We start from the raw sequence: 27,659 nt of genomic DNA, 5'->3' as shown, positions 1-27,659 counted from the left end.
CATGCGCAGTTACATGACAGTCTTCTTGTAACAATTGTCTTACACTCTACATTTCCATTGGTATGTGCTGTAGATGTGTGACCAGCTCTAGGGTCGTCTTTCACTGAATCTTTGCCTTCACAAAACATTTTGTGCCACTCGAAAACACGACTTCTTGAAAGCGGCTCACCTCCACATGCTTGCTTGATCGTTGTCCACATTTCACTAGGGGTTTTCCCGAGCTTAAGGCAGAACTTAATGTTTATTTTTTCCTCATAATCAGCATCTATTGTGTCACTGTAATTAATGTGCCAAGAATTCAAACAGGGACTGTAATTAATGTGCCAAGAATTCAAACAGAGTGTTGCTAAGCACAGCTCCATCACCTAATGAGTTTGCGTGGAAACATGGTCAAGGTCATTTCAAGGACACTCACAAATCAGGTAAAATAAAAGCATTTGTTCCTTTTTAGTACAGGAAACTCGGAAATAAAAAAAACCTGTCCTCGAACTTTTCTGACCACTTCTCTGAATATTTTCCTAACTGACTGACTGCAGTATAACTAATTCAACTGACAACATTAAGTTAATAACAAGAGGGTTCTAGACATTATGCCATGCTTATGCACTAACATCTACATTTATACTACACAAGCTGCAGTAGAATGCATGGTAGAATGTACTTTGTATCATTATTAGCAATTTTTTGTTCTACCCCCATCCATGAATGGAGCAAGGAAAATGGTGACATCTGTCTTTATGAGCTCATCTCATTTTTGAGATTCGTAGGCAAGATATCAGATGGTGGCAACAGAAAAGTCACACAGTCTTCTTAAAATACAATTTTCCTCTGTTTACCCAACAGAGTATTATAAGAACTGCATTACCTTTCACTCAAAGAGTCTCATGTAAGTTCGTCGGGCATTTCTCTTGCGCTTCTCGGTGGTTTACATCAAAATGTTGTGAGCCTAGTAGAGTGTATTTGAATCTGTTCAATGTGTGTTGTGATTCCTACTTGACAAAGACTCCAAATGCTGGAATGATAGTCTAGGATTGGTCACACTAGTGTCTTGTATGCAATTTTCTTGACAACTGCATTGCACTTTTCCAGAACCCTTCCACAAAGTCCATTCACTCACACATACTGATTTTAGGTGATTATCCAATTTTATAATACGTCTTGGTATTAACCCCTAAATGCTTATACGATGTGATATGCTCAAGATGTTCTGCACTAGTCTTGTAAAAAGATACAACAACTCCTCCTATTAGTTATTGGCATTATCTTGTATTTGTCCACATTTAACAGTGAGCTGTCATTCATTACATCAAGTGGAAACAATTTCCATGTGTCTTCCTACATTTCCTTAGGACAGTGCTGCTGTTTGAATACTATAAAAGACGATTGCTGCCCACTATAACATATTTGAGTCTATTACTCATTCATCATGCTAAAGCCATATCTATGAAGATACTCCATGTGAATCTTTGTTAGCTGATGTTCGATGATGTAATACAATGTCAACACCTTTTGGAAAGATGGAAGACAAAATCTACCTATCCATCTGCATTTACTATTTGCAAGGTATTGTGAATGAATAAAGCAAGCTGTGTTTCACCTTTTGGCAACACACCCACAGGAATGACACAATTGCTCCCCTAAAGACTGTAATCATGACTTTCCCAGCAGAAGGAATTGCTTTGAATGTCTTCAGTTTTGCTGATTATGGGGATTTTGTTTCCAGTTAAAGTAATACAAACAGGTTTCATTACCAACAATAATCCAGGACAGAAAGGACTCTCCACTGGACTCAAACTGCACCAAGAGTTCATGTGAAATGGCTTTTCTTTGAATCTTGTGGTCTATTATGACCATTTGATGGACCCACCTTGCACACAATTTTGAATATCTGAGAGTCTCAATCATTGTAAAAGACTTCTAAAGCTCATCGATAGCTGTAGAGCCAACTGTTGTGATGTTCCAATCTGTATGAATAATGGCGTCTGAGCAATTCTCCATGTCGGAACCAGTTACAATGACAGAATGTCCCGAATGTGGTTGATCATAGAACCCAGTTTCTGCACTCCGACACTTTTAACTCTCTTTAGCCATCACCCAATAATACTCCTCTTAACTACATTATAACCATACTCTACATTATAACCATACTCTGCACAAATGTTGATGAATGTTTGCCACAATTTCTTTTTCTGCAAAAAGAATTCAATTACAAAATGTTGCTTGTAAACAGTGTCTTGCATAATGACATTTTCATGGTTCAGTACAGCTCTTCCCTATGTTGGAATTATTTGAAACATTTACGCAGGAATACCAAACAGTGGTCTTTGTCCACTGATGCCGACACTGAAACCGAGTCTATTGTGTGGCTTCTCTCATTGTAATTCTAATAAAGCCAGATGGTACCTTTAAAGAGCAATAGGAGGCCTTTTACTAGTTCTGTATTAGACACATTTTCTTCTGGAATTATTGACTCGAATATTCTGTGTCTTCTGGCCTTTGGAACATTAAATGTGGTGTGGTTTCATCCTGCTCCACACACTGTCTGCACTTGGAAATTCTTTCTCTGTACTCATCATGTGCAGATGTTTTTTTTTAAAGTTCTCAAGGCCAGTCATCGGTCCTACCATGAGTTTAATATGGCACCTGGTGAAGGCCAGGATTACAGAACATGGCTTGCCATGTTTCTGTTTTTGGATCTCAGCCCAATGTTTTGACTGCTGCCTCCTAATCCAGCTAAGTAGTTTTGTTTTTGCCATCACTTTGGTGATGGTTAGGACAGGTCCTGGACCAACACATTGAGTCGTCACACCTGTCCTGGCCAGCCTATCAGCTTGTTCACTGCTACTGATTCCTGAGGGACCACGGACCCACAGCAGGTTTTGTCATGTTGCTTTCCCCTATGCTCATAATGGTTTCATGACATTCTGGAATATGTCTGATCTCATTGCAGAGGCTGACAGAGATTACAGAGCTACTTGGCTGAATGAATGAATTTAGATGCCATGATCCTCATTGCACCTACGCAAATTCTCCTCCTCGCACATTCTGACATGAGGTATTTCCACCTGAAAAGCAGCCAGCTTCGCTAGAGAGTTCTTTCTCTAGTCTTGGCTGCACTACATACAGGGTGTTTATAAATGAATATAGGAGTTTTAAAACTTTATAATATTTATTACATTAAACTTACAGTTATAAATGGTCAAATGAAAGAGCAACTCAAACTGTTTTACCAAGAACCTTATAAAATTTCAATGTGGGCACCAGTTGTCACAGGGCACACATCAAGAGTTTTTTGTGCCTTATCCTGGCGGAAAGTTTATGGGTCTTTCTTTTTTTGTGAACCTACTGTAACTGGCACGTCTTACCTTGATACACTAGAGCAATGGCTCTTCCCTCAGTTGGAAGAAGCCAGAGAACATTTTCCAGCAAGATGGTGCGCCACCTCACTGGTATAGCGAAGTATGTGATTGGTTGAACTTCACTGTACCCAAGTGCCGCAAGGGGCCCAATGACAGGGCTTGCTTTGCATGGCCTCCACTTTCATCCGACCTAACGTCATGCAATTGTTTCCTTTGGGGCTTCATCAGGGATCAGATGTACATGCCTCCGCTGCCAACAGACCTCCCTGAATTAAGAAACTGGATTGAAGCATGTGTTGCTACAATCACTGAAGACACACTTATCAATGTTTGGGAAGAACAGACTTGATGTGTGCTGTGTGACAAATGGTGCTCATACTGAACATTTATAAGGTTCTTGGTAAAACTGTTTGAGTTGCTCTTTAATTTGTCATACCATTTATAACTAAGTTTAATATAATAAATATTATAAAGCATTAAAACCTTGATATTAATTTACAAACACCCCGTATATCTTGACCCAAGGATTATCATCTGTTTTCTATACACCTGTAAACCAGACTACGTCTCATGGGCAACATCGAGGTTAGTTCTTTCAATACACCCTGCTTCCAACTATTAACTTGAAGGAGCTGGAAGCTGTCATGTAGTCAGCCAGCATGTTCTCAATCATTCCCACTTAGTACTTTCACAACATTGGTGTGAGAGTCTTGATTTTCTAAAGATTTCCAGTTTTCTACCTGTATGCCACTGCTGCTGCCTCCATTGTAATCCAAAGGTGTAATGGTTCCAGAGTAGTGGGGACATAATCCCCCCTTGTGGACAGCCTCTGGTGGTGTTGATCACCATTTCTTCATTCCATATAGTGGCTTCTACCTTTCATTTACTCAGCATGGTCTTAACCCACCTGCATAGGGCATTGAAGATTTCAATGTCATACTCTTCTGCAGCTCTAATAATGGATTCAAAGGTCATATTGCTAAAAAAGTCCTGTTCCACATGATTTGCTTGGTTGATATGCCTGTTGCTTTACCTGCAGAGGAACCTCAGTTAACCTCCCTTCCCTAACATGCACATTAACCAGTTTTTCTAGTGTCTTCAGGAGAAAGGAGGACAGACTGTTTGTCTAATATCCTTAGCCTTAGTGTGATCAAGTCTCCCTGCTTCAGAATGAAAACAACATTCACTGTCCTCTGAGCATTAGGACTGATTCCTGCTGCTAGGCTGACCCTAAACAGGGTACATAGGAATCTAATTAAACCCTCTCTTCCTTGTTGCAGAAGGGCCAGACAGATTCCATCAAGCCTGCGGACTTTTATTGGCTGAAACATTAAATTAGTTCCTCCCAGGGTCTGAATCTTGGTGTATGTCATCTGCCAGAAGAGTCTTGAGGAGCACATCCATCATTTCACACAGCTCTTGTATATTCATCATCCTCCTGGATTGGCTGATATTCTACTGAGGGTTTTATGAGATCTGGCACATGTAGCTGTACCTTCCACCATGGGCGTACCCAGTGAGGGGTGGGGGTGAGGGGGGGGGGGCAGCTGCCGCACCCCTCCCCCAAGAAGATATTCGCAGTTTTTCACTAGTTTACTGTTTTATTTAATAAGAAATGCTGCATGTTTTCTCAGATTGTACAAGTGCATTCTTGCATTTAAAATGTTTATTAAAAGCAGTTTTTCACTGGTTTCCTGTTTTATTTAATAAGAAGTTCTGAAGTTCTGTATGTTGTCTCGAGTCCTTGTTTCCTGAGACTAGTATGACCGGCCCCCCCCCCCCCCCCCTTACCAGTTCAGATCCTAGGTATGCCCTTGCCTTCCACATCCTCACAGAATCTCTTCCAGGCTGATAGTTTCACTTGCTTAATACGAAGGTTGTGTCTGGCAACGGCCTCCCAATGTTTTCCCCATTGCCCTTCCCCTCTTCCAGTGTTAAACAGTTTTCTTGCATGCCTCCTTTGTAATTTCAGTTTGTTGTCACTTTGTCTGCCATTTCCTCAAGATCTACTGGATTCCTTATTGAAGTTCTGCCTTCGGATAGGTGTGAGTTTAGGTCTTTTCTATACGAGTCCCAGTCTGTTTTCCAAGGGTTTCTATTGGCCATGGTCTGTTTAACAAACATTTCAACCTCAAACTTGATATTGTCATCAGATAAGGAAGGCTCCAATGCCACATGCCATTAGTTGACATAACTCCATATTAAGATGGATCCAAAAGTTACTGACATAACTTGTCTCCTCCTTGTGTTACCGAAGGTAGGTTCCCTGCTCCTATTCAGGATCTACAGGTTACTCTTGAGCAAACAATCAAGAAGGTGCTCACCTCTGCCATTGGTTTTGCTGCTTTCCCCACACCATATTGTGCCCACTGGCATCACAATCAATTAACAGTTTTTTTATGTGTTCTTGGCTACATATACATATTAAAAAAAATGGGGCATTATTTGTTCAACAACCCTCGTATTATGTGCTCCTGTGCTTCTAATATTTTTGCAAACAGAAATGACCTGTATTCTTTTCTGGTCATGCAGGACACTTCACTGCAGAAGAGATTCTCAGTAAATATGAGCAAGGGAAGTGATCTAATAACATATGCAATGCAACAGTTAATTTGTGAGTAATGTTTTCAGGCAGGCAGGAAACTAGTACACACAGATGCAGATACATATCTTTTCTATGTAATTTTTGTATATCGTATGAATGATAAAGCAGTTTATAAATATATCTGTTGCCCATAAAGTTTACCTTAGAATTTTCTATCTGAGCCTGCCGTACTGAGACAAACAAAATGTATCCACATAACAATGCATATTCTTTCTTACCTTGCCACATATTTCACACTTTATTTCACTTGCTTGTCCTGTGGTTGTTCTCAGGATAGCAGCACGCTCTATCTCTTCTTTGCTATGCGTTTTACGGTGAGACAGCATCTCACCAAAAGTATCAAATGTCTCCATGCATATTTTACATGTAAAGTTATTGGCTGTCTGGTGTCTTCTTAGATGCACAAGCATATTCCCTCGCCGATTGAACCTTTTGCCGCACAACTGACATTTATGTTGACGTACATTTTCATGAATGGCAGAATGTTGTGCCATCTCTCCTATCTTCTGGAATGTTTTTCCACAAGTAGAACATTCAAAGGGGAATTGTTCAGACTGAGATCTCTCTTGTTCTGCTAAACGAAACCTGTAACAGATGATGTCATGAAAATGCATTATGCAACAACATGCAAAATTTCCAATTAAAATCAAACAGTGGAAACTCCAGGTTGGAATATCAACAGCACAAGGAAACGATAGATAGCTACTCACCATAAAGATGATACAATGAGTTACAGACAGACACAATGAAAAGACACTTACACATTAGCTTTCAGTCAAAGCCTTCTTAAGAAAAGGAAACATACACAATCATTCACACAAGCAAGTATATATGTGTGAGGCGTGTTTGCTTGTGTGAATGAATGTCTGTGTGTTTTCTTTTGTGAAGAAGGCTTTGACTGAAAGCTAATATGTAAGTGTCTATTGAGTGTGCCTGTCTGTAACTCAACTCATCATCTATACAGTCAGTGGAAATCCTATATTTTCCTTATATTGTTAAAATTTCCAATTAGTGAGGAATAAAAGACACTCAAGGCAGATGAAAAACAATTTAACCACATACTTGGAAATAATACACCAAGTGTAAAAATAAAAAAAAAAATTAAATAAAAATTATTAAAAGTGGAAACAACGAAAATGTTATTGGTAAGGTAACAATTATTAAATATACAATTTGGGACCTGGATAGTTGCAAGAAATGTTGATATTATACCTAAAATTTTTGATATTAATTACAATCTTTGTAACTACAAGGTAAAATTTTGGAGCAAATACTGGCTACAAACAAAAACAACTGAAAGTATTGTACAAATAAAACTTATCGTCACAGCACAGAAAGTCAAGAGAAAGCATTCAGTTCTACAGGGCAGATCTCTTTTTGTCTTGTGTGTGTGTGTGTGTGTGTGTGTGTGTGTGTGTGTGTGTGTCATTGAGAGAGAGAGAGAGAGAGAGAGAGAGAGAGAGAGAGAGAGAGAGAGAAGGGGGCGGGGGGCACAGGAGACCATGAGTTACTTTTTCGCTTGTTTGTTGAATGTGTTGCCTTTCATCATCTATTTTATCTTTTATGTCAGCAGTTTTGATTCTGAAGTATCAGTGCTGTTTTCCTAGCAAATGGGGACTCACATTATGTAAGTGTAATGTTGGAAATAACCAAACTTTATTTATTTACCGGAGAAGTTATCACATGTTTTTGACTGAAAGAAGTAGGTGTCATTTCTACATCCCAACCCCCTTTGTGGGGACCCTCTAATTTAATGTTGGAGCTCTACTTTACTATACCTAGCACTTGAATCACATGAATGCCAATGGTAGGTTGTTGGATGTTATGTCAATGACACAATGCCATACGAAAAAGTGTATCATATAATAATAAAATATACAACAATGAACTGTCAGGATGAAAAATAATGAAAACGACTATAAGGAGAGTAGTAGTAGTAAACAAGGAGTTCAATGACTACATTTTCATACTGTAGTAGAGTGTGCACTTAATTTCAAACTTCCTGATAGATTAAAGCAATGTGTTGAACAGGGAACGAACATAGGGCCTTTCCCTTCGTGGGCAAGTGCTTTACTGATTGAGATATCCCAGCACAATTCACGGTCCACCCTCACAACTTTACTTCCACCCAAAAGCTCTTCACCTATCTTCCAAACTTCAAAGAAGTTTTCCTTCAGAACTTGTGAGACTAGCATTCTTGGAAGAATGAATACTGTGGAGAAATGGCTTAGCCACATCCTAGGGCATGGGTCAGCAAGTAATTTTAGATGGGATCCGGATACTTTTGAAAATTTTTATTGAGGCTCATAAGAAAACTCTCATACTCTTAACTTTTTATTTTAATTTTCACTCTCACTCTCAAACTAATTGGAAATACTATAGATACACATATGTGTATTAAAAATCCAGAAAAATTTACATTCTTCATTGTTTTTTATTTTTATCTCCATTCACAAAAAATATGAAATACAATAAGTAGATAGGAATACTTGTCTTGAAAAATTCAGGAAAAAATATATATTCAATATTATGTTTTATTTTAATTTTCACTCATATGAGATACAATAGATAAGCATATTTGTATTAAAAAATCAATGAAATTACATGTGTGGTCTTGACCAGTTTCTTAAAGCTAGGTTCATGTGGGGAGCAGCTTATGCGAGTAGCATCTTCCAGGTGGGCAGCCATTAATCTTGAGCGATAATTGTTCTGCAATTTTCATATTATTTTGAGGGCATGTTTACCTCAAAATTCTTCAGTGAATGCATTTTTATACATTTGCCAGGAAATGTCTTCCTGCAAGTCTATTATCTCCATTTAGAACCAAGGCTTTGGAAGGCAGAACAACTTCGCAGCCACATCTGTCCATACTGCTGCTGGACAAACTTCAAAATGTGATTTTAAGAATGGCGACAGCTTTTCCATGTCTGAAAAGTCTTAGAAGAATCTTGCTGTTAAGTTCCTTCTTAAGATCTGACATAAAATTTGTGAATACTGAAATCTCTCATTCAGAATTATTTTTGTATTAAAAATGGTTGGAAAGTGAAAAAAAATCTTGACTTGCACTGTCTTTTTCAAAGATATACAGCTTGCGACTGAAAGAAGACAGACTTTGTATCAGATGACATATTAATTTCCTCTTTTCCTTGTAGTTCGGTATTGAGTGCATTTAAACATTTCAGAATGTATTTCAAGAAAGTCACAGCTAGCTTACTGTGTTCATTTGCTATAAACTCCTTTTTCTTTGCAGATCATCACTGGGACCCCATCAGTTGAAAGAGACACCATTTTATCATAACTAACAGTTTGATTTTGTCACAAGTCATCTAAAATCTTGGAGAAATCTTCTCCGTGAGTCTTGCCTTTCAATGGCAATACTGTTAGTAATTCTTCCCTAAATTCATTACATTCAACATCCAAAAACCCCATGAAAATGCATATTTGTTCTTCATCAACAATGTTGCATGATTCATCTAGTGTTATGGTATAACAAAACGCCTTCTGCAGAAGTTTGAGTGAACTACTTTTATTTTCAGAAGCCAAAGTTTCAGTTCTTCCTGTATTACTTCTTGTCAACAATTGGAATACCCTGAATTGCATCAACATCCAACACTCATGCATTGCCACTTCTACAGATTTTTCTTGCTTGCTCATAGAACGAATTAGACAGGCTGTGCTTTTTCTGTAAGAGGCTAGATATGTCTGGTGGTTTCCTTGATGAGCTTCACAACCCAGAGAAAATTTTTTAATGAACTTCTGATGAGTTCTTTCATAGCATTGCTTTAAATTGGGACTTTTGTAGTGACAATTCTGTTGCATATGAGGCATACTGCAATAGCTCCAGGCCTATCAGGCAGCATGAAACAATATTGTTCAGTCCCCCCAGTCGAAAACTTCCTATTTTCACTATCAACTTTACACTTTTTTAGGTTCACATCGATGCAAAAGAAACGTTATAAGCCTCAATTACAACAAAACGCTTTGTACAAGATTGCAACAACTACTGACTAAGTGGCGATAATATTTGTGTACTATATTTAGTTGCGTTCTTTATAAAAATACCAGCGCCCGTCACACAGCAGGCACTATTGCACCACAAAGGAGTTACTTCAGTGTCACAGCGTACCCAGCTGCACCCCAAAAGAACTGCATAGCAAAGGAGGTGCTTCATTGTCAAAGACCTCTGCAACTGAGTGAACTTGCCCAAAGTTTCATAAAGTAGCATTAAGCTATTGTTCAAGTTACAAGCACAAAAATGGTGTGTAAATGAATATGCCATCTCCAATTTGATAAAGTTTTCTGTGGTTGCCAGAGTCTGAAATCGATTTATAAAATTTCCTCGTCCATTAAATAAATACATGTGTTGCATTCATGTGCTCAGAGCTTTTATGTGGATCGACGTAACATACTGTGCTAGCCGGCAAGCATGCCCCCTTCCACCCCCGCTCTTCTGCATAGCAGCTACGTATTTAATCTACCTATAACTAACCATTAATAATTCTAATTATTCAGCAGTTAATTGTGCACTATGAGAAAAAAATTATAAGAGTGACACTCAAACGAACCGTTATCTACATAAAAAAATATTTTTTACAATAATTGAGTACAGTAATTTATACTTTTAAAATATTTTGGCAGGCCAGTTTTTGACCTTCTCTGATCTGGACCTGGATCACAGTCCACCAGTTGCTGACTGCTGTTCTAAGGGACTGTTCACAAAATGAATTTTTACTTTGTAGGGTAGTGTGTGCTGATTTCAAACTTCCTGGCAGATTAAAACTTTGTGCAAGACCAGGATTTGAAATAGAGATGTATGCATTTCATGGCCAACTGTTTTACCAATGAACTATCCAAGCTGCACTCTCAATTTTTTTTTTTTCTGCCAGTACCTCTTCTCCTTGTTGGGAGGCTGGAGAAAGCACTTCACTTCCAAGAAATAGCCCTCTGCATCTTCCTGGATATCGAAGGTGTCTTCAGTAACATGACCTTCGATTTCAGGTTAAGGGCAGCAGAGATACATGACCTATGGACCACTATATGCAGGTGGGCCAGGGCCATGCTTAGTGGAAGAAAGATATAGGCTACATGATGGATGAAAAGATGGTAATTAACACCACTACAGGTTGCCCACAAGGAGGAGTTCTGTCCCCTTTACTGTGGAATCTAGTGGTTAACGAACTCATTGAGGAACTAAATTCCAGACAATGCTTTTGCCAAAGATACGCAGATGACCTTGTCATAGTAATATTTGGCAAATTAACTGACACGGTTAGAAATATGGCGCAAGGAGGATTGGACATTGTGCAAGACTGGTGCATTAAACAGGATCTAAGGGTTAATCCTAAGAAGATTGTTGTGGTGCCATTCACGAAGAGGCATATCCAACAGCTCTTTGATGAAACACTATCTGTGAAGGGGATAGTGAAATATCTAGGGGTAACCTTAGATGAGAAACTAACATAGAACTCTCACATTAAGAGCATCTGCTCCAAGGTGAAAAGTACTCTAGTGAGTACCAGAAGGGCTTGTGGTAAAAACTGGGGCCTAAGCCCCAGCCACAGGTATGCACTTGATATTCACCACAGTGGTTAGACCTAGGATTTCCTACGGGGCCATAGTGTGGTGGAAGAAGGTAGAACAGTGGGTTGCAGCTAAGGAGCTTGCAAAGGTGCAGAGACTGGCCTGCTTAGCCATAACAGGCAGAGATGGCAGCACACCAACCGCTGGGATGAAACCATGCTGGACATGTCTCCACTACACCTTTGGGTCAAGATGTAGGCAGCAGCTGGGGCATACAGACTTAAAACTGGTAAAAACTGGATCTCATCGGGATATGCAGAATCACACACTAAGATGATGAGTGAGGTAAATATGGGAATGGCTGGGGAAATGCCGGCCGACTATATAACAACTCCCAACTGCTTCCACCAGCCTTACAATATAATAATTGGAAGTAGGGAGCAGTGGGAAAAAACAGTTCAACACCATATGTAGGACACTGTTTGGTTCACCAATGGGTTGAAATCAGACCAAGGCATTGGGGCAGGGGTGTACGGGGTTCAGCCAAGACTGGAGAGGAAAACAAGCCTCGGTATTCCAAGCTGAAATTACTGCAATCAGGGCACATGTGGAGGAGAATATGTGTAGGTGCTACAAGGACCGTAGCATCTACATCTATTCAGGTAGCCAGGCAGCCCTAAAATCACTGGCAGCTCCTGCAACGAGACCTAAGATTATATACAGTCGGACAATCACCAAGGCCATCATCAAACTAGAACTACGGAACTGGCTTAGGAAACAGCACGTAGAATATTGGACCAAGGTCCATCAACAAAAACATGGTGAGGCAATGATGCCCAAGCCATGTTTTAAAAGAAGCTCTGTAATCCTGGGATTGAACATGAAAGAGATCAAACTCGTGACTGAACTGATGACCAGCCATGGGAATTTTAAAAAAACAATGGGTATAATGGAAGAAGACCCTATATGTAGGATCTGTGATGAGGGTGAAGAAACTGCATCACACCTAATCTTCAAATGCATGGCACTGGAGAGCGAAAGATACAGAATCTTCGGGACAACTAGACCTGAAGAAATTGTGTCTAACAAAAAACTGGTAAAGGGACTCCTTGCACTATTTAAGGGCATTGGTTGGCTTTACTAGATATACAGGGAGTGATACCACACAATAAACTCTGTTTCGGTGCGGGCAGTGGCGGCTTAGACCTAAACTGTTTTAGCTGCCGTCAAAATCAAATCAAATCAAATCAACCTCTTCTCCTAGCTTAGCCACAGCTTTCACTACAGAGTGAATTACTGGGCAAACAATCCCCTAAGCTGTGGCTAAGCCATTTCTCCATAATATCCATTCTTCCAGGAGTGTTAACCCACAAAATAAGAAAGAGAACTTATGTGAAATTTGGAAGGTCAAAGAGATACTGGTGGAAACAAGATTTTCAGGATTGGTTGTGAGTCCTGTTTGGATGGCTTAGTCAGTAGAGCACTTGCCAGCAAAAGGCAAAGGTCCCAAGTTGAGGATAGGTCTGGCACAGGGTTTTAATATGTCACAAAATTTCAAGCAGTTTAAAAATTTTACAAAATTTAATAATAGACAAGACGTACTAGTTGAAAGCATTACCAGCATTCACAAGGAATGATTTCAGAAAACACAATCAGAAAAAGATTGAATTTTGTGCTTAACTTTTTTTGAGCTCTTGAAGTAGGATGGACACTTGGTTGAGTGTTTTCTGACAACCGAACATTCTGTTCCATGGATTTGTGTAACTCATGGGGCAAATTATAAAGAATGGGAACATACATCCCAAGACTCTTCCTCATTGCGAAAATCATTAATTTTCTGGGCAAAACCTACATATCAGACTGATCAGATGCTGTTTGCCTGTACACACTGCTACAGAGTGGTAGGGCTATGATTGATTTATTCTTCATGATACCCTCAACAGCTGATAACTAAACAAAATCTTATATTTGTTCTCCCTGAACATAGTTCAGTCTACAGACACTCTTAGGCCTGTGTATCAATGTAGATTTTATAAAGAGCATAGCCAAGGTGGTTGTTGTTGTTGTTGTTGTTGTGGTGGTCTTCAGTCCTGAGACTGGTTTGATGCAGCTCTCCATGCTAATCTATCCTGTGCAAGGTCCTTCATCTCTCAGTACCTACTGCAACCTACATCCTTCTGAATCTGCTTAGTGTATTCATCTCTTGGTCTCCCTCTACGATTTTTACCCTCCACGCTGCCCTCCAATGCTAAATTTGTGATCCCTTGATGCCTCAGGACATGTCCTACCAGCCGATCCCTTCTTCTAGTCAAGTTGTGCCACAAACTTCTCTTCTCCCCAATCCTATTCAATACCTCCTCATTAGTTATGTGATCTACCCATCTAATCTTCAGCATTCTTCTGTAGCACCACATTTCGAAAGCTTCTATTCTCTTCTTGTCCAAACTAGTTATCATCCATGTTTCACTTCCATACATGGCTACACTCCATACAAATACTTTCAGAAACGACTTCCTGACACTTAAATCTATACTCGATGTTAACAAATTTCTCTTCCTCAGAAACGCTTTCCTTGCCGTTGCCAGTCTACATTTTATATCCTCTCTACTTCGACCATCATCAGTTATTTTGCTCCCCAAATAGCAGAACTCCTTTAGTACTTGAAGTGTCTCATTTCCTAATCTAATTCCCTCAGCATCACCCGACTTAATTCGACTACATTCCATTATCCTCGTTTTGTTTTTGTTGATGTTCATCTTACAGGGTGTTTCAAAAATGACCGGTATATTTGAAACGGCAATAAAAACTAAACGAGCAGCGATAGAAATACACCGTTTGTTGCAATATGCTTGGGACAACAGTACATTTTCAGGTGGACAAACTTTCGAAATTACAGTAGTTAAAATTTTCAACAACAGATGGCGCTGCAAGCGATGTGAACGATATAGAAGACAACGCAGTCTGTGGGTGCGCCATTCTGTATGTCGTCTTTCTGCTGTAAGCGTGTGCTGTTCACAACGTGCACGTGTGCTGTAGACAACATGGTTTATTCCTTAGAACAGAGGATTTTTCTGGTGTTGGAATTCCACCGCCTAGAACACAGTGTTGTTGCAACAAGACCAAGTTTTCAACGGAGGTTTAATGTAACCAAAGGACCGAAAAGCGATACAATAAAGGATCTGTTTGAAAAATTTCAACGGACTGGGAACGTGACGGATGAACGTGCTGGAAAGGTAGGGCGACCGCGTACGGCAACCACAGAGGGCAATGCGCAGCTAGTGCAGCAGGTGATCCAACAGCGGCCTCGGGTTTCCGTTCGCCGTGTTGCAGCTGCGGTCCAAACGACGCCAACGTCCACATATCGTCTCATGCACCAGAGTTTACACCTCTATCCATACAAAATTCAAACGCGGCAACCCCTCAGCGCTGCTACCATTGCTGCACGAGAGACATTCGCTAACGATATAGTGCACAGGATTGATGACGGCGATATGCATGTGGGCAGCATTTGGTTTACTGATGAAGCTTATTTTTACCTGGATGGCTTCGTCAATAAACAGAACTGGCGCATATGGGGAACCGAAAAGCCCCATGTTGCAGTCCCATCGTCCCTGCATCCTCAAAAAGTACTGGTCTGGGCCGCCATTTCTTCCAAAGGAATCATTGGCCCATTTTTCAGATCCGAAACGATTACTGCATCACGCTATCTGGACATTCTTCGTGAATTTGTGGCGGTACAAACCGCCTTAGACGACACTGCGAACACCTCGTGGTTTATGCAAGATGGTGCCCGGCCACATCGCACGGCCGACGTCTTTAATTTCCTGAATGAATATTTCGATGATTGTGTGATTGCTTTGGGCTATCCGAAACATACAGGAGGCGGCGTGGATTGGCCTCCCTATTCGCCAGACATGAACCCCTGTGACTTCTTTCTGTGGGGACACTTGAAACACCAGGTGTACCGCCAGAATCCAGAAACAATTGAACAGCTGAAGCAGTACATCTCATCTGCATGTGAAGCCATTCCGCCAGACACATTGTCAAAGGTTTCGGGTAATTTCATTCAGAGACTACGCCATATTATTGCTACGTATGGTGGATATGTGGACTATATCGTACTATAGAGTTTCCCAGACCGCAGCGCCATCTGTTGTTGAAAATTGTAACTACTGTAATTTCGAAAGTTTGTCTGCCTGAAAATGTACTGTTGTCCCAAGCATATTGCAACAAACGGTGTATTTCTATCGCTGCTCGTTTAGTTTTTATTGCCGTTTCAAATATACCGGTCATTTTTGAAACACCCTGTATATCCTCCTTTCAAGACACTGTCCATTCCGTTCAACTGCTCTTCCAAGTCATCGACGAACCTCAACGTTTTTATTTCTTCTCCATGGACTTTAATACCTACTCCGAATTTTTCTTTTGTTTCCTTTACTGCTTGCTCAATATACGGATTGAATAACATCGGGGAGAGGCTACAACCCTGTCTCACTCCCTTTCCAACCACTGCTTCCCTTTCATGCCCCTCGACTCTTATAACTGCCATCTGGTTTCTGTACAAATTGTAAATAGCCTTTTGCTCCCTGTATTTTAACCCTGCCACCTTTAGAATTTGAAAGAGAGTATTCCAGTCAACATTGTCAAAAGCTTTCTCTAAGTCTACAAATGCTAGAAACGTAGGTTTGCCTTTCCTTAATCTTTCTTCTAAGATCTTCTAAGACAAGTTGTAAGGTCAGTATTGCCTCACGTGTTCCAACATTTCTACGGAATCCAAACTGATCTTCCCCGAGGTCGGCTTCTACCAGTTTTTCCATTCGTCTGTAAATAATTTGTATTAGTATTTTTCAGCTGTGACTTATTAAACTGATAGTTCAGTAATTTTCACATCTGTCAACACCTGCTTTCTTTGGGATTGGAATTATTATATTCTTCTTGAAGTCTGGGGGTATTTCGCCTGTCTCGTACATCTTGCTCACCAGATGGACGAGTTTTGTCATGACTGGCTCTCCCAAGGCCGTCAGTAGTTCTAATGGAATGTTGTCTACTCCCGGGGCCTTGTTTCAACTCAGATCTTTCATTGCTCTATCAAACTCTTCATGCAGTATCGTATCTCCCATTTCATCTTCATCTACATCCTCTTCCATTTCCATAATATTGTCCTCAAGTACATCGCCCTTGTATAGACCTTCTATATACTCCTTCCACCTTTCTGTTTTCCCCTCTTTGCTTAGAACTGGGTTTCCATCTGACCTCTTGATATTCATACAAGTGGCTCTCTTTTCTCCAAAGGTCTCTTTAATTTTCCTGTAGGCTGTATCTATCTTACCCCTAGTGAGATAAGCCTCCACATCCTTACATTTGTCCTCTAGCCATGCCTGCTTAGCCATTTTGCACTTCCTGTCGAACTCATTTTTTGAGACGTTTGTATTTCTTTTTGCCTGCTTTTAGCCAAGGTAGCTGTCTGATTTATAGTCAACTAAGATGTGCAAGGAATGCAGCTTATGAGTTATTTATTTCTACTGCTAGAGTAAATTTTACACCAGAACAAACTCTATTAATAAGATGAAAAAGTGGAGTCAAATGATAGTGTGAGTCACAGTCTAAAAAAGCAACACAAGTAGGGAGCATCTGAAATTCTTCTTACATTAATGAATTTTGTGTGTTACTTTCTTGGAACTATTGTGACTGTTTTATACTGTGTATAATTGTGTATGATAGTAGCAAGAATAGATGGCAGTAAATAATTCAGTCCTCATTCTTCTTCAAGTACAGAGTACAAAATTAATCTGATGTATTATCGGTCTGGTGGTTGCCATCAGCTTCAAAATGAGGAAAAAATGTTGAGGTTAAGTCTAATGACATAAATTAAACACAGGTAGCATGTAGGCAACTGAAAATAAAGGAAGATATTATTCTGCAACAAACTTACTCTTGCACACCCTCAGCATTCTCTGTTGCTTCAGCTTCATTCCCATCGGTCTTCAGCAACTGCAATGCTTTAGATATCTGTAGATCCTGGGATACATCTGGGGACGTTTTTAATTTGACAACCACCACCTTATACTTTGGTTTATTTGAAACCTAAAATAAAATTAGTAAAACGTAACATCACATAAAAGTTGTGAAAATATGTAATATAGTGTAATAAATTTCTGTTTTAGTAAAATAATTCAATTTTATTTTAATGCATTCTTCCACTGTCCCTTGGTAGAACCATTTCAGATTGACACCTAACGTGAGCTTAATAAGTCAAACACTGATTCATAATAAATACTAATGGAATAACTGCAATTTATCTTGCTTCTTATCCTACAAAAAATGTTTAATTTTCAAGGAATATTAACACATCTGCTGTTAAAGTGTAACCAGGTGGTACAGCAATTTGTTTGCAAAACTGAGATCATAACCACCACTATTTATTTCATATCCTTAAGGGTTCTTAGCTTTTAATTTAGCATTTACATTTTTGGTTCACTGTTCAATTGTGTGCCTGCCTGACATGTACCACTGGCCCAAGAAATTGAAAATATCTTTCAAACATTTCTGTTATCTGTATCCAAACTGACTTACAACAAAAAATGAGAACTATAAAAATATCAACAACATACATATACACTACTTTCTTGGTGCTGGCAGAAAATAACCAAAGAAAGTAAATTGTATAATTCCGGCATTATGGTCATAATGATATTTAAAAAGCAGATATATAAATGGTGACACAAATTTAATGACTGAATGACTGTAAATATAGTCAATCAGATGTGGAAAGAAATCCAAGCCAGCAGTAGTCAGTAGCCTTTTGTGTGGAAGGAATGGTGCATGCCCTTGCTATCGTCTGTATAAAAAATGAGGATGACAAACGGCAGGACGCTCCAAATAATAACGAAAGGAAGCTTGTATTCCACCAGAAAGGAGTGACCAAGAGCAAATTGGAGGACCAATGAGTAGGATAACTGTATTAAAATGGAAATCAGAAGCTAGAGGAAAAAGCTAAGAACAGAGTTTATGGACAAAGATTGTTGAGCAGGTCAAGGCCAATCAAGGACTACAATGCCAAAGAGGTAGACGAATGCTATAATTCACACTGTAACAATATAGAAGCCGGATTCAGTTCACATCAGTCTCAATTTAAATGACTGCTAGGTTGTGCATTAAATGTGTCACTTCTGTCAGCATTGCCACTACCACTATCACTGTCATTACTAGTGTTTACCTGAAAAATTGGTGACAAATTGTTCTGTCATCAACATTTGTTCAGCAGACAGGTAATCTTCACATTTACAAATGTGACTATGATGTGAAGCCTACTCCTATTTTAGCCACTGGATGAAACTGTGCATCCACAATTTTCAATGTGCTATCGAGTGCAGATGTATCATTCTTCTTTCATAAATATTATTTTGGTACAACCCACAAAAGTTGAAAGCGTTTAAATAGGAATAATAAGGTGGTAATCTAAGAAATGAATGTCTATGTTCGAACGTGATTTCCATCAATGTTGAACGTTTCAAACATTACCTTGTCACATCTAATAAGAGTACAATTCTGCTTTGTACTGAGCTTTGTGATGTCAATTTCCTCTCTGTTAATGCTATTCTTCTTTATATGAGGAAAAGTTTAGCAGGTGATAATATTACACGTTACAATAAGAAGCTTATTAACCACTGAACAGTGTTTTGTGGGAGATTTAGGATTAATCTAATTATGGGCAATTTTTTGAAGTTTCCAAGTTAATATCATTGAGCTAATCACAAAATTTATCTTGAAACTTGAATATTAATAATGAATTGGACATGAATGCAATGCCTCCTTTGTAAAATGGTGCAAGTACATCCCAGTGAAATATATGACTAGGTTCTTGAAATCGTGAAATCATTTTTTATGTTTCTTCGTTTTCTCTTAATAACTTTTGATTAACTGTCAACTTTCTCCTACTAAATCAGTGGTAACTGTTGCAAAGCCAGCTCCTGACCTAGAAGCAAATCATTTTTTTGAACAATGGAATTAATATTCTCACAGTTGAGAAATCACTATCCTGTTTATGTGAATTATACGTTCTCCATCACAGTTATGAGGACTTTAATATCCCTCCCCCAGCAGATGCAACTGACAGCAGGTTAGAGGCATTACAGCTGTCATCTGTCAGGCACCAACACAGCCATGATCACAGGCTCATTTAGGCAAGGCTGATAGCAGCTCGGATCTAAGAGAGCAGCCACAGCCACGTCTTGTTTAGCATGCTGTATGAGCTCAGTAAAATCTTGCCCAGCTACTATTCGAATATCCACCCTCCTCTGGACATGACTTCCTGGCTTACGTTCTTGGTGTTTACAGTGCTCTGCTCACAACAACCTGGGCTTTGTTCATCAACTATGCATTCGTATCAAGTGCAGACATTTTGGGGGCAATGAGTTCTTACCCTATCATGTTCATGGCGACATGTTCACCTCCAGTTAATGTGCTATGGACCCTAAGTTTATGGAACTCTGGCAGCAATAGCTGTCACTGCAGCAGCATCAGTAGCAGATGTGACCAGGCACGTTATCCCTGACAGGGAGGTCACCACTAAAGTGAAATGTTTCTTCCTACTTTTTCTATCTTGGTGATAAGTGTTGACTGGCAAAAAATGCATTGGTTGTTCTGTAGAATTTTTAATTCTTCAAAGTACTTGCAATATATTTATGGGTTGTCATATTTTTTGTGCCAAAAGGGTCATTCCAACCAGTGCCCCTTGAACCATGGATCAGCTCTTCTCAGTGGACTACTACTCATTTTGTGTCAACAGATGCTGAAAGATATTTCTGTTGTTCTATGTATCTACTAGACTAACAAACCAAGACAGTCAGAACTCTATTGCCTATGGTATATAAGTCGAGATGATGACAGATCAGCTACATTTGCATGTATCCCAGTCAGACAGAGAATGTGTGTTTATTAGAGTCCACCAAGACAGTAACAATTTGACCCTATATATTTCAAAATCAAATTTTTTTCTCTGATGAACATTTCTTTGATGTCATGGAGGTTACATTCTCTTCGTGCCATTCACCCACAATACCACAGAGCAGACGACTTGATTCCAATAGCGTCCATTTGTGACTGGCCGATAGTAGCACAGGATTTGTACAGCTCTGATCTGCACAGACCATAAAACACCTCCCACAAGTGTGGTGCTTCTCACTTAACTAACGAGCATCTTTTGCCGGCCAAAGGAGAACAGGGGAGTGGGACACCTCATTCCCAGCATGACATGTCACACTTCATATCCTCCCACTGAAATGAAAGATGTGCTTCTACACTTAATTTTAAAAATTCTTACCACATTCACAATACAATAATTCTTCACAAAATTTTTAAATATTTTATGTTTTATTAAGTCAAGTTATGTCATTTAGGGACCTGCATAAAGACTCCTTTAAATTCATTTAGTATTTATTGTGAATTCATTAACTAATACTGTTTACGTTTATGTTTCTTATACTTAACAATTATACCATTCTATTTCAAATTTGCTGTCCCTTTATACAATTGAAAATTATTTGGACTTTGCTCCTTAGTTAGACATTATTGTATTTCATCATTTATCTCCATTTTCCCTGAGTTTCCTTATTTCCTCCAAGATTGCTCCAGAACTTGGACCATTACGGAATACGGGGAGTAGCTCACATTTGGTTCACCTCTTACTTTAGCAGCAGACAGCAAAAGGTCATTATTCACAGTGTTGAGAATGGCTGTGATGCGGGGTCTGAGTGGGGTACAGTCAAATTGGGGGTGCCCCAGGGATCAGTTTTGTGGCAACTCCTGTTCCTTATTTATATAAATGAAATGCCCTCTAGTATTATGGGTAACTCTAAAATACTTCTGTTTGCTGATGACATTATCTTGGTGGTAAGGGATGTTGTGCGCAACATTGGCTCGGTCTCAAATAGTGCAGTTCATGACCTAAGTTCATGGCTTGTAAAAAATAAACTAACGCTCAATCACAGGAAGACTCAGTTTTCACAGTTTCTAATACACAATTCAACAAAACCTGACATTTTAATTTCACAGAATGGGCATATGATTAGTGACACTGAACAGTTCAAATTTCTAGGTGTTCAGAGGTTATAGTAAACTGTCGTGGAAAACCCACGTTCAGGATCTTGTTCAAAGACTTTTACTATTAGAACGGTATCTGAAGTAAGTGATAGTTTGACATGAAAAGTAGACTACTTTGCTTATTTTCATTGGCTTATGTCATATGGTATTATATTTTGGGGTAACTCTTCCCATTCTAAAAGGATATTTTTGGCTCAGAAATGGGCGGTTCAGGCAATAAGTGGTATAAGTTCACGAACCTCTAGTCAACCCCTGTTCACGAGTCTCGGTATTTTGACACTGGCCTCTCAATATATATGTTCCTTACTGTCATTTCTTGTTAACAATATTAACTTATTCCCAAGAAAAAGCAGCTTTCACTCAGTTAACACTCGGCAGAAATCCAACCTGCATTTGGATTGCACTCTTTAACTTTTGTGCAGAAAGGTGTGCAGTATATTGCTGCATCCATTTTCAATAAGCTACCACAAGACTTCAAAAACCTTAGCAGTAATCCACACGCTTTCAAATCTAAACTGAACTCATGGGTCACTCCTTCTATTCTGTCGAGGAGTTCCTTGAAAAATTCAGCTGATTCTTGTTGTATTGTTGATTGTGTTTAAGTAAACTTATGGCCTGACTTTTTTGGGTTCATAAACATTTTATTCTTATCTGTTATTACTTTTATGTTGTAATTTCATGTACTGACACGTTCCATGACCTTTAAGATTTGCTCCTCAATTTGGTCCTACGGAACTTGATGTATAAATAAATAAATAATGGATTTAACCAAATATTTTATTTCAGTTTAGCCCCACAGCTGGCAGACATTTATTATCGTACTTCATTTGGTGTATGTCTTGGCAGATGTACCTGTGTTTTGTGCCGACTTAGTACGTAAACTATTTCATCTACTTCATTTATATGCCTGAGGAACTATTTCTGACATTGGAATCAACAATATGTTTAACTACCGGTATACCCAATGTAAGATGCTTGCATCGTTAAATCAAGCTATAAACATATTCAAATTGTGCAAATACAATCAATCAGTTCCATGTCACATTAATCTGTTTGGGAGAACCTTGCTTCAATGTGAACATATTCCTTATGCAGGTTTGTATACACATCATTCTACAGGTGGATACTTAACACTTACCCTTCTATTTGATATACAATGTGTTCCTTTTACCACTGACCCTTCGCTACAGTGGTACAGGTCATTCCTCTTTTGGATCCACCCAACCTGTGGTGTAAGTTAACTGTTTCATATGTCCACTTATCCATTATTTCTTAGTAAAAAGTGGTACAGGTCATTTCATCCATGAATACATCTGACCTGGGCAAGACCTCCTTCTCTTCTTTGGATCCACTTACCCCAAAATATCTATGTTGTATTAGGTACACTGAACCATAATTTTTCCATTTCTGTACAAAGTATTTCACCTTACTCATTAACACCACTTTTGGAAGAAGTTACACTCCATTATAATTTACGCTTTCTGGTTTATTACTATCTGCATTTTTCCAGCTTCCTCAGGTCTTTTATTACTGGTTATGTCCCTTAGTATTAACACTACTTTTGGAAGAAGTTCATTCCATTATCATTAACGCTTTCTGCTTTATTACTATCTGCATTTTTCCACCTTCCTCAGGTCTTTTATTACTGTTTATGTCCCTTAGTATTTCCGTGCTTATTAATTATCCTTGAATACTTTACACCAAACTTATTCATATGCTGTACACATTTTCTTACACCATAATGTCCGCAGCCTCTGTGAATATACCATATAAAATCGTTCTCTACTGTTTGTAGAATACACAACCTCCAGGATGACTTACCTTCTTTTGCTCTCCAGAACAATGTATCCTTGTTCCACAACCACAGTGGTTTGACCTCAGTTGCTTTTAGTGTCAGTTTAGGATTGCTTATTTTATGACTAAACTAACTATCCATTTCAACACCTTTTTAAATTCCTATTGCCAGTTACAACAATCAGCTCTCCATCAAGAATATTAGTGCTTGATGGCCCAAATAAATGAATATTTTAGATCCCCAACCTAATGTTTGAAGTGTCTGAATACTCCACATAACTGCATGTAAATCTTTTTCTATTGCTGTGTAGTTTAGCTTATGTTTACTTAAACAGTGGCTTGCAAAAGCTACTTTATTATGTTCTCTTACATTAGAGTGCCATTCCTCTTGAAACAATTCACATGCTATTCTGTATTCTGATTTGTCAGTTGCTAGTCTGAAGCGTTAATTTAATCTTGGATGTTTCGACATGGATGCATTCATCAAGGATAACTTAATGTTTTGAAATTCTTCTTGACGTACCCTCATGCCGTATTCACTTTGATTTCTGTTTCAACAAGTATAACAATCTTTGATCCTTCATGGCTTGTCCTTTTATTTATCTGCAATAAAAGACTGCTAATCACAGAAATGAACAAAAGTTCTTTATATTCTGTGCCTTCAAACACTCCTCAATTGAAACTTCCTGGCAGATTAAAACTGTGTGCCGGACCGAGACTCGAACTCGGGACATTTGCCTTTCGCGAGCAAGTGCTCTACCGACTGAGCTACCCAAGCACGACTCACGCCCCGTCCTCACAGCTTTAATTCCGCCAGTACCTCGTCTCCTCCCTTCCACGGGGCATGAGTCATGCTTGGGTAGCTCAGTTGGTAGAGCACTTGCCCGCGAAAGGCAAATGTCCGGAGTTCGAGTCTCGGTCCGGCACACAGTTTTAATCTGCCAGAAAGTTTCATATCAGCGCACACTCCACTTCAGAGTGAAAATCTCATTCACTCCTCAATTGTTTGATCTGTTCCGGACCAGGTTGTATCCCATGCACATCCAACAGATGTCCCGGGAATTCGAATTCTTCCTTTCCAAAGCGAGATTTCAGTAATTTAATAACAACATCTTTTTCTTGGAATTTCTTTAAAGTCTTAACTATTCTTCTACAATGCTCATCCCACATTTAAGGTACTATCAAAATGTTAACATATACTATTAACTCCTGTAGCAATTCCTTCCCTAGTGCTTCATAGAGTGTTCTTATAAAAGCCAAAACTGAGATGTTCAATCCAAAAGATAAAAGTCGAAATTTACAATTTACTATCATATAGAAATGCTGTGTATTTTCTAAATTCTTCACATACACCAAGTTCAGTTGAATCCACTGAACCAAAATATCTTCAATGCTCAAATTTTGCTGAGAAATCATCAATACATACAACTCATTCACCTTTTGTTCCTTGTGTTTATTTAGTATATGTATGTCTAACACAAGGTGTACCCCTCTTTGTAAGTTTTCTTACAATTAGTAATGGAGTGTTGTAAATGCGAAGACTCCTTTCTATAATTTTATTTTTGACCATTTTATCTAGTTTGTCTTGAACTGCCATTCTTAAAACTAATCGGGTTGGACAAGGTTTATAAAAGAACAGTTCTCTATTCTTAATTTTGAAATGACATACATAGTTCCCGATCACTCCCAGTTTATCAGAAAATACATCACAAAAAGATTCAAAAATATTACATAGCTCCTCCTTCTGCTATTTGGTTAATACATTGGTTTTGTAAGCTCTGCGTTGAAAGAAATTGTCCCTTATCTCTCACTCTGCTGCATTTTCTTCCTTCTAACAATTTCAGTTTTCGCTATTAAATAAACATTAATAGTTTCATTTTCTATACTAAGTGAATAATTCATCTTAATGGTACTTCATGACATTGTTCATACTTCCAATATAATAGTTCATTATTGAACAATAATTTTCCTTTATAGGTTATCACCCAGTCAATCCCTAACAACATAGGTGAAAGTACATTAGGTGCTACTAACAGAGTTTGCATAAACCTAAAATTATTTATATTTATATAGTGTTCATCTCATCTCCTCTTTAATTACTCTGCCTTTAGTTCCAGTGATCCTGATAAGTACTCCACTTACTGGCAATATATGACAATGACATTTACTTTAAATGGAGTCTATTAGTTCTTGCAACACCAAAGACATTTCACTCCCTGAATCTATATAAAATTCTACCTGTCTAAGTCCCACAGTTCTTATTACTACCAGTTCAATCGGTTCCTCTTCTGTAAATTGTTGTTTATTCAATAACCACTCTTTCATTGACATAGTTTGCATAAAACAATAAGGTTTTACGCATATGGGCCTATTGCAAAAACGTTACATCTTAGACAGTGGACCTTGTTATAGGATGTTCCCCATTTCCCATCACTACAATAGGGTAATCAGCCTTCCCTAAGCTTTGATTGGAGTATGTCATACTTTGGTTCTTGCTGCTGTCTATGTAAATAGTAGTGCTGGGAGTAAACACTTGTATTCTCGTTTGTTGTGGTTCTGGGTGCCATGCATTATTGTTACTATTTTGTTTACTTATACTTATGAGGCATTAATTACCTTCTTACCTCCTTACATTTCTGTTTAGCTATTTATTATCTTCACTATTATTATTTAAAATGTTGCTTCCACAGGTGTACTCATCTCCCTCCTTGTTCAACCGATCTAGTCCTCCAGCAACAGTTAACAGTTCATCAATATTTGTCCAGCCCATGTATACACAATAAGAAAGTTGCCGAATTAATATTTTCACTTGAATGTTTTCATCCAGTGGATTCTCTAAATATTTTGACCAGGCTGAATGGCATTCAATGTACTTCCTATAGTCCCCCCATGAACTATTATAATACTTGGGGCCTAACAGTTGTAATGTTAGCTCTTGCTGTGTGATATTACGCTTTTCCTGTGAATCAACTGTTTGTACTGTTGTCGGGCATCCAACTGTGTGCAGTCATCTTCTTAACATGATATTTCAACTGTGTATCTTAGTGTCATCTTCAGGTGTTACTTGTAGAATGAGTGTCTTTTCCGCATCTTGCCTCCTTCATACTTGTACCGACCCCCAGCCTTCCTTCACTGCTGGTCGCATTCCGCGATGGTTGGGGTGGGGGATAGGGGGACAATGCTCCCAGATACTGAGTGTGAAACCTAGACTCTCAGTACTCCTGTCACCTGCAGGAGCTTGCTCCCAGCCAACACTGTGATTTTAGTTGGCTGACTGCTAGGTCCCAAGTTTTGCTGGGAATGAACTGAGTGTCTGTCGATCAACCCATCAGCCACTCATATATCAATAGCCTTCTTCAGAACACAGTCCCAAAATGACGAGGTCTGTCTTAGCACTTCCTTTTCCTATATTTCTTAGAGTCCCCTGTAGCCATGCAGTGTTCCTTGCATCTTTCTTTGATTGTCCGTACAGTCTCCCAGATATATACCTTACTGAATTTACATGGAATACGGTAAACACTTGGTTTATGTCACCCCAAGTCATCTTTCACTATACGTAATAGGGCACCTGCTTAGGGAGATGGACAGAAAATGCATTTAATGTTACATCTAGCCAGGATTATGCCGATTTTGTTTGACACTTTGCTTGTGTAAGGCAGATACACTATTGTCTTCTCTTCTTTGTCATTTCCTGTTGGCTGGGCTTGTACATTCTGCCTGAAAGCATGTCAGATTTATGTCTCATCATATCTGTTCTTATTGAAAACATGCTGAAGGATATTAAGCTCCCTCTGTAAGCTTTTTCCGTACAATATTGTGCAGGCCCTTTGTACCAATGTATATAGCCCACCCTTAAGCTGTGAAGGATGATGGCAGCTGACACCATGGAGGTACAAATCAGTGTCAGTAACTTTCCTGTACACACTGTGTCCTTTAATGCCATCCATTCTGCACTTGATGAAGACATCCAAAAATGTGAGTTTGGCATTCTCTTTCATCTCCATGGTGAATTTGATACTAGGATGCAGAGAGTTCAGATGTTGGAGGAACTCATGAAGTCTTTCACTCCCGTGTGGCCACACCACAAACATGCCATCAACATATATGAAGAAAGCATGTTGGCTCCAGTGCAGCTTTCTCTTCAAAACCCTCCATAAACACGTTTGCCACAACAGGTGACAGAGGGCACCCCACAGTGGTGCCATCCCCATTTGTTCATAAAAGTCGCCACTGAAGAGAAAGAGTGTTGATATGGGGACAAATTCAAAAAGATTTGTCAT

General features: G+C 39.0%; 1 protein-coding gene across 4 annotated transcripts in view; it reads right to left on the bottom strand.

Annotated features, from left to right (window-relative positions):
* The window catches only part of LOC126187345 (zinc finger protein 250-like), a 136,058-nt gene that overhangs the window by 15,116 nt on the left and 93,283 nt on the right, over positions 1-27,659 (bottom strand). For all 4 annotated transcript variants that reach the window (XM_049928366.1, XM_049928367.1, XM_049928370.1 and 1 more), the window contains 2 exons: positions 17,417-17,568; positions 6,183-6,549 (listed from right to left, as the gene is read on the bottom strand). In XM_049928366.1, coding sequence (XP_049784323.1) covers positions 6,183-6,549; positions 17,417-17,568 — 519 coding nt within the window. The remainder of the gene's footprint in view (positions 1-6,182; positions 6,550-17,416; positions 17,569-27,659) is intronic.

Source organism: Schistocerca cancellata, chromosome 5, assembly GCF_023864275.1.
Source record: "Schistocerca cancellata isolate TAMUIC-IGC-003103 chromosome 5, iqSchCanc2.1, whole genome shotgun sequence".
NCBI lineage: Eukaryota > Metazoa > Arthropoda > Insecta > Orthoptera > Acrididae > Schistocerca > Schistocerca cancellata.
This window is presented reverse-complemented; position numbering and strand designations above follow the sequence as displayed.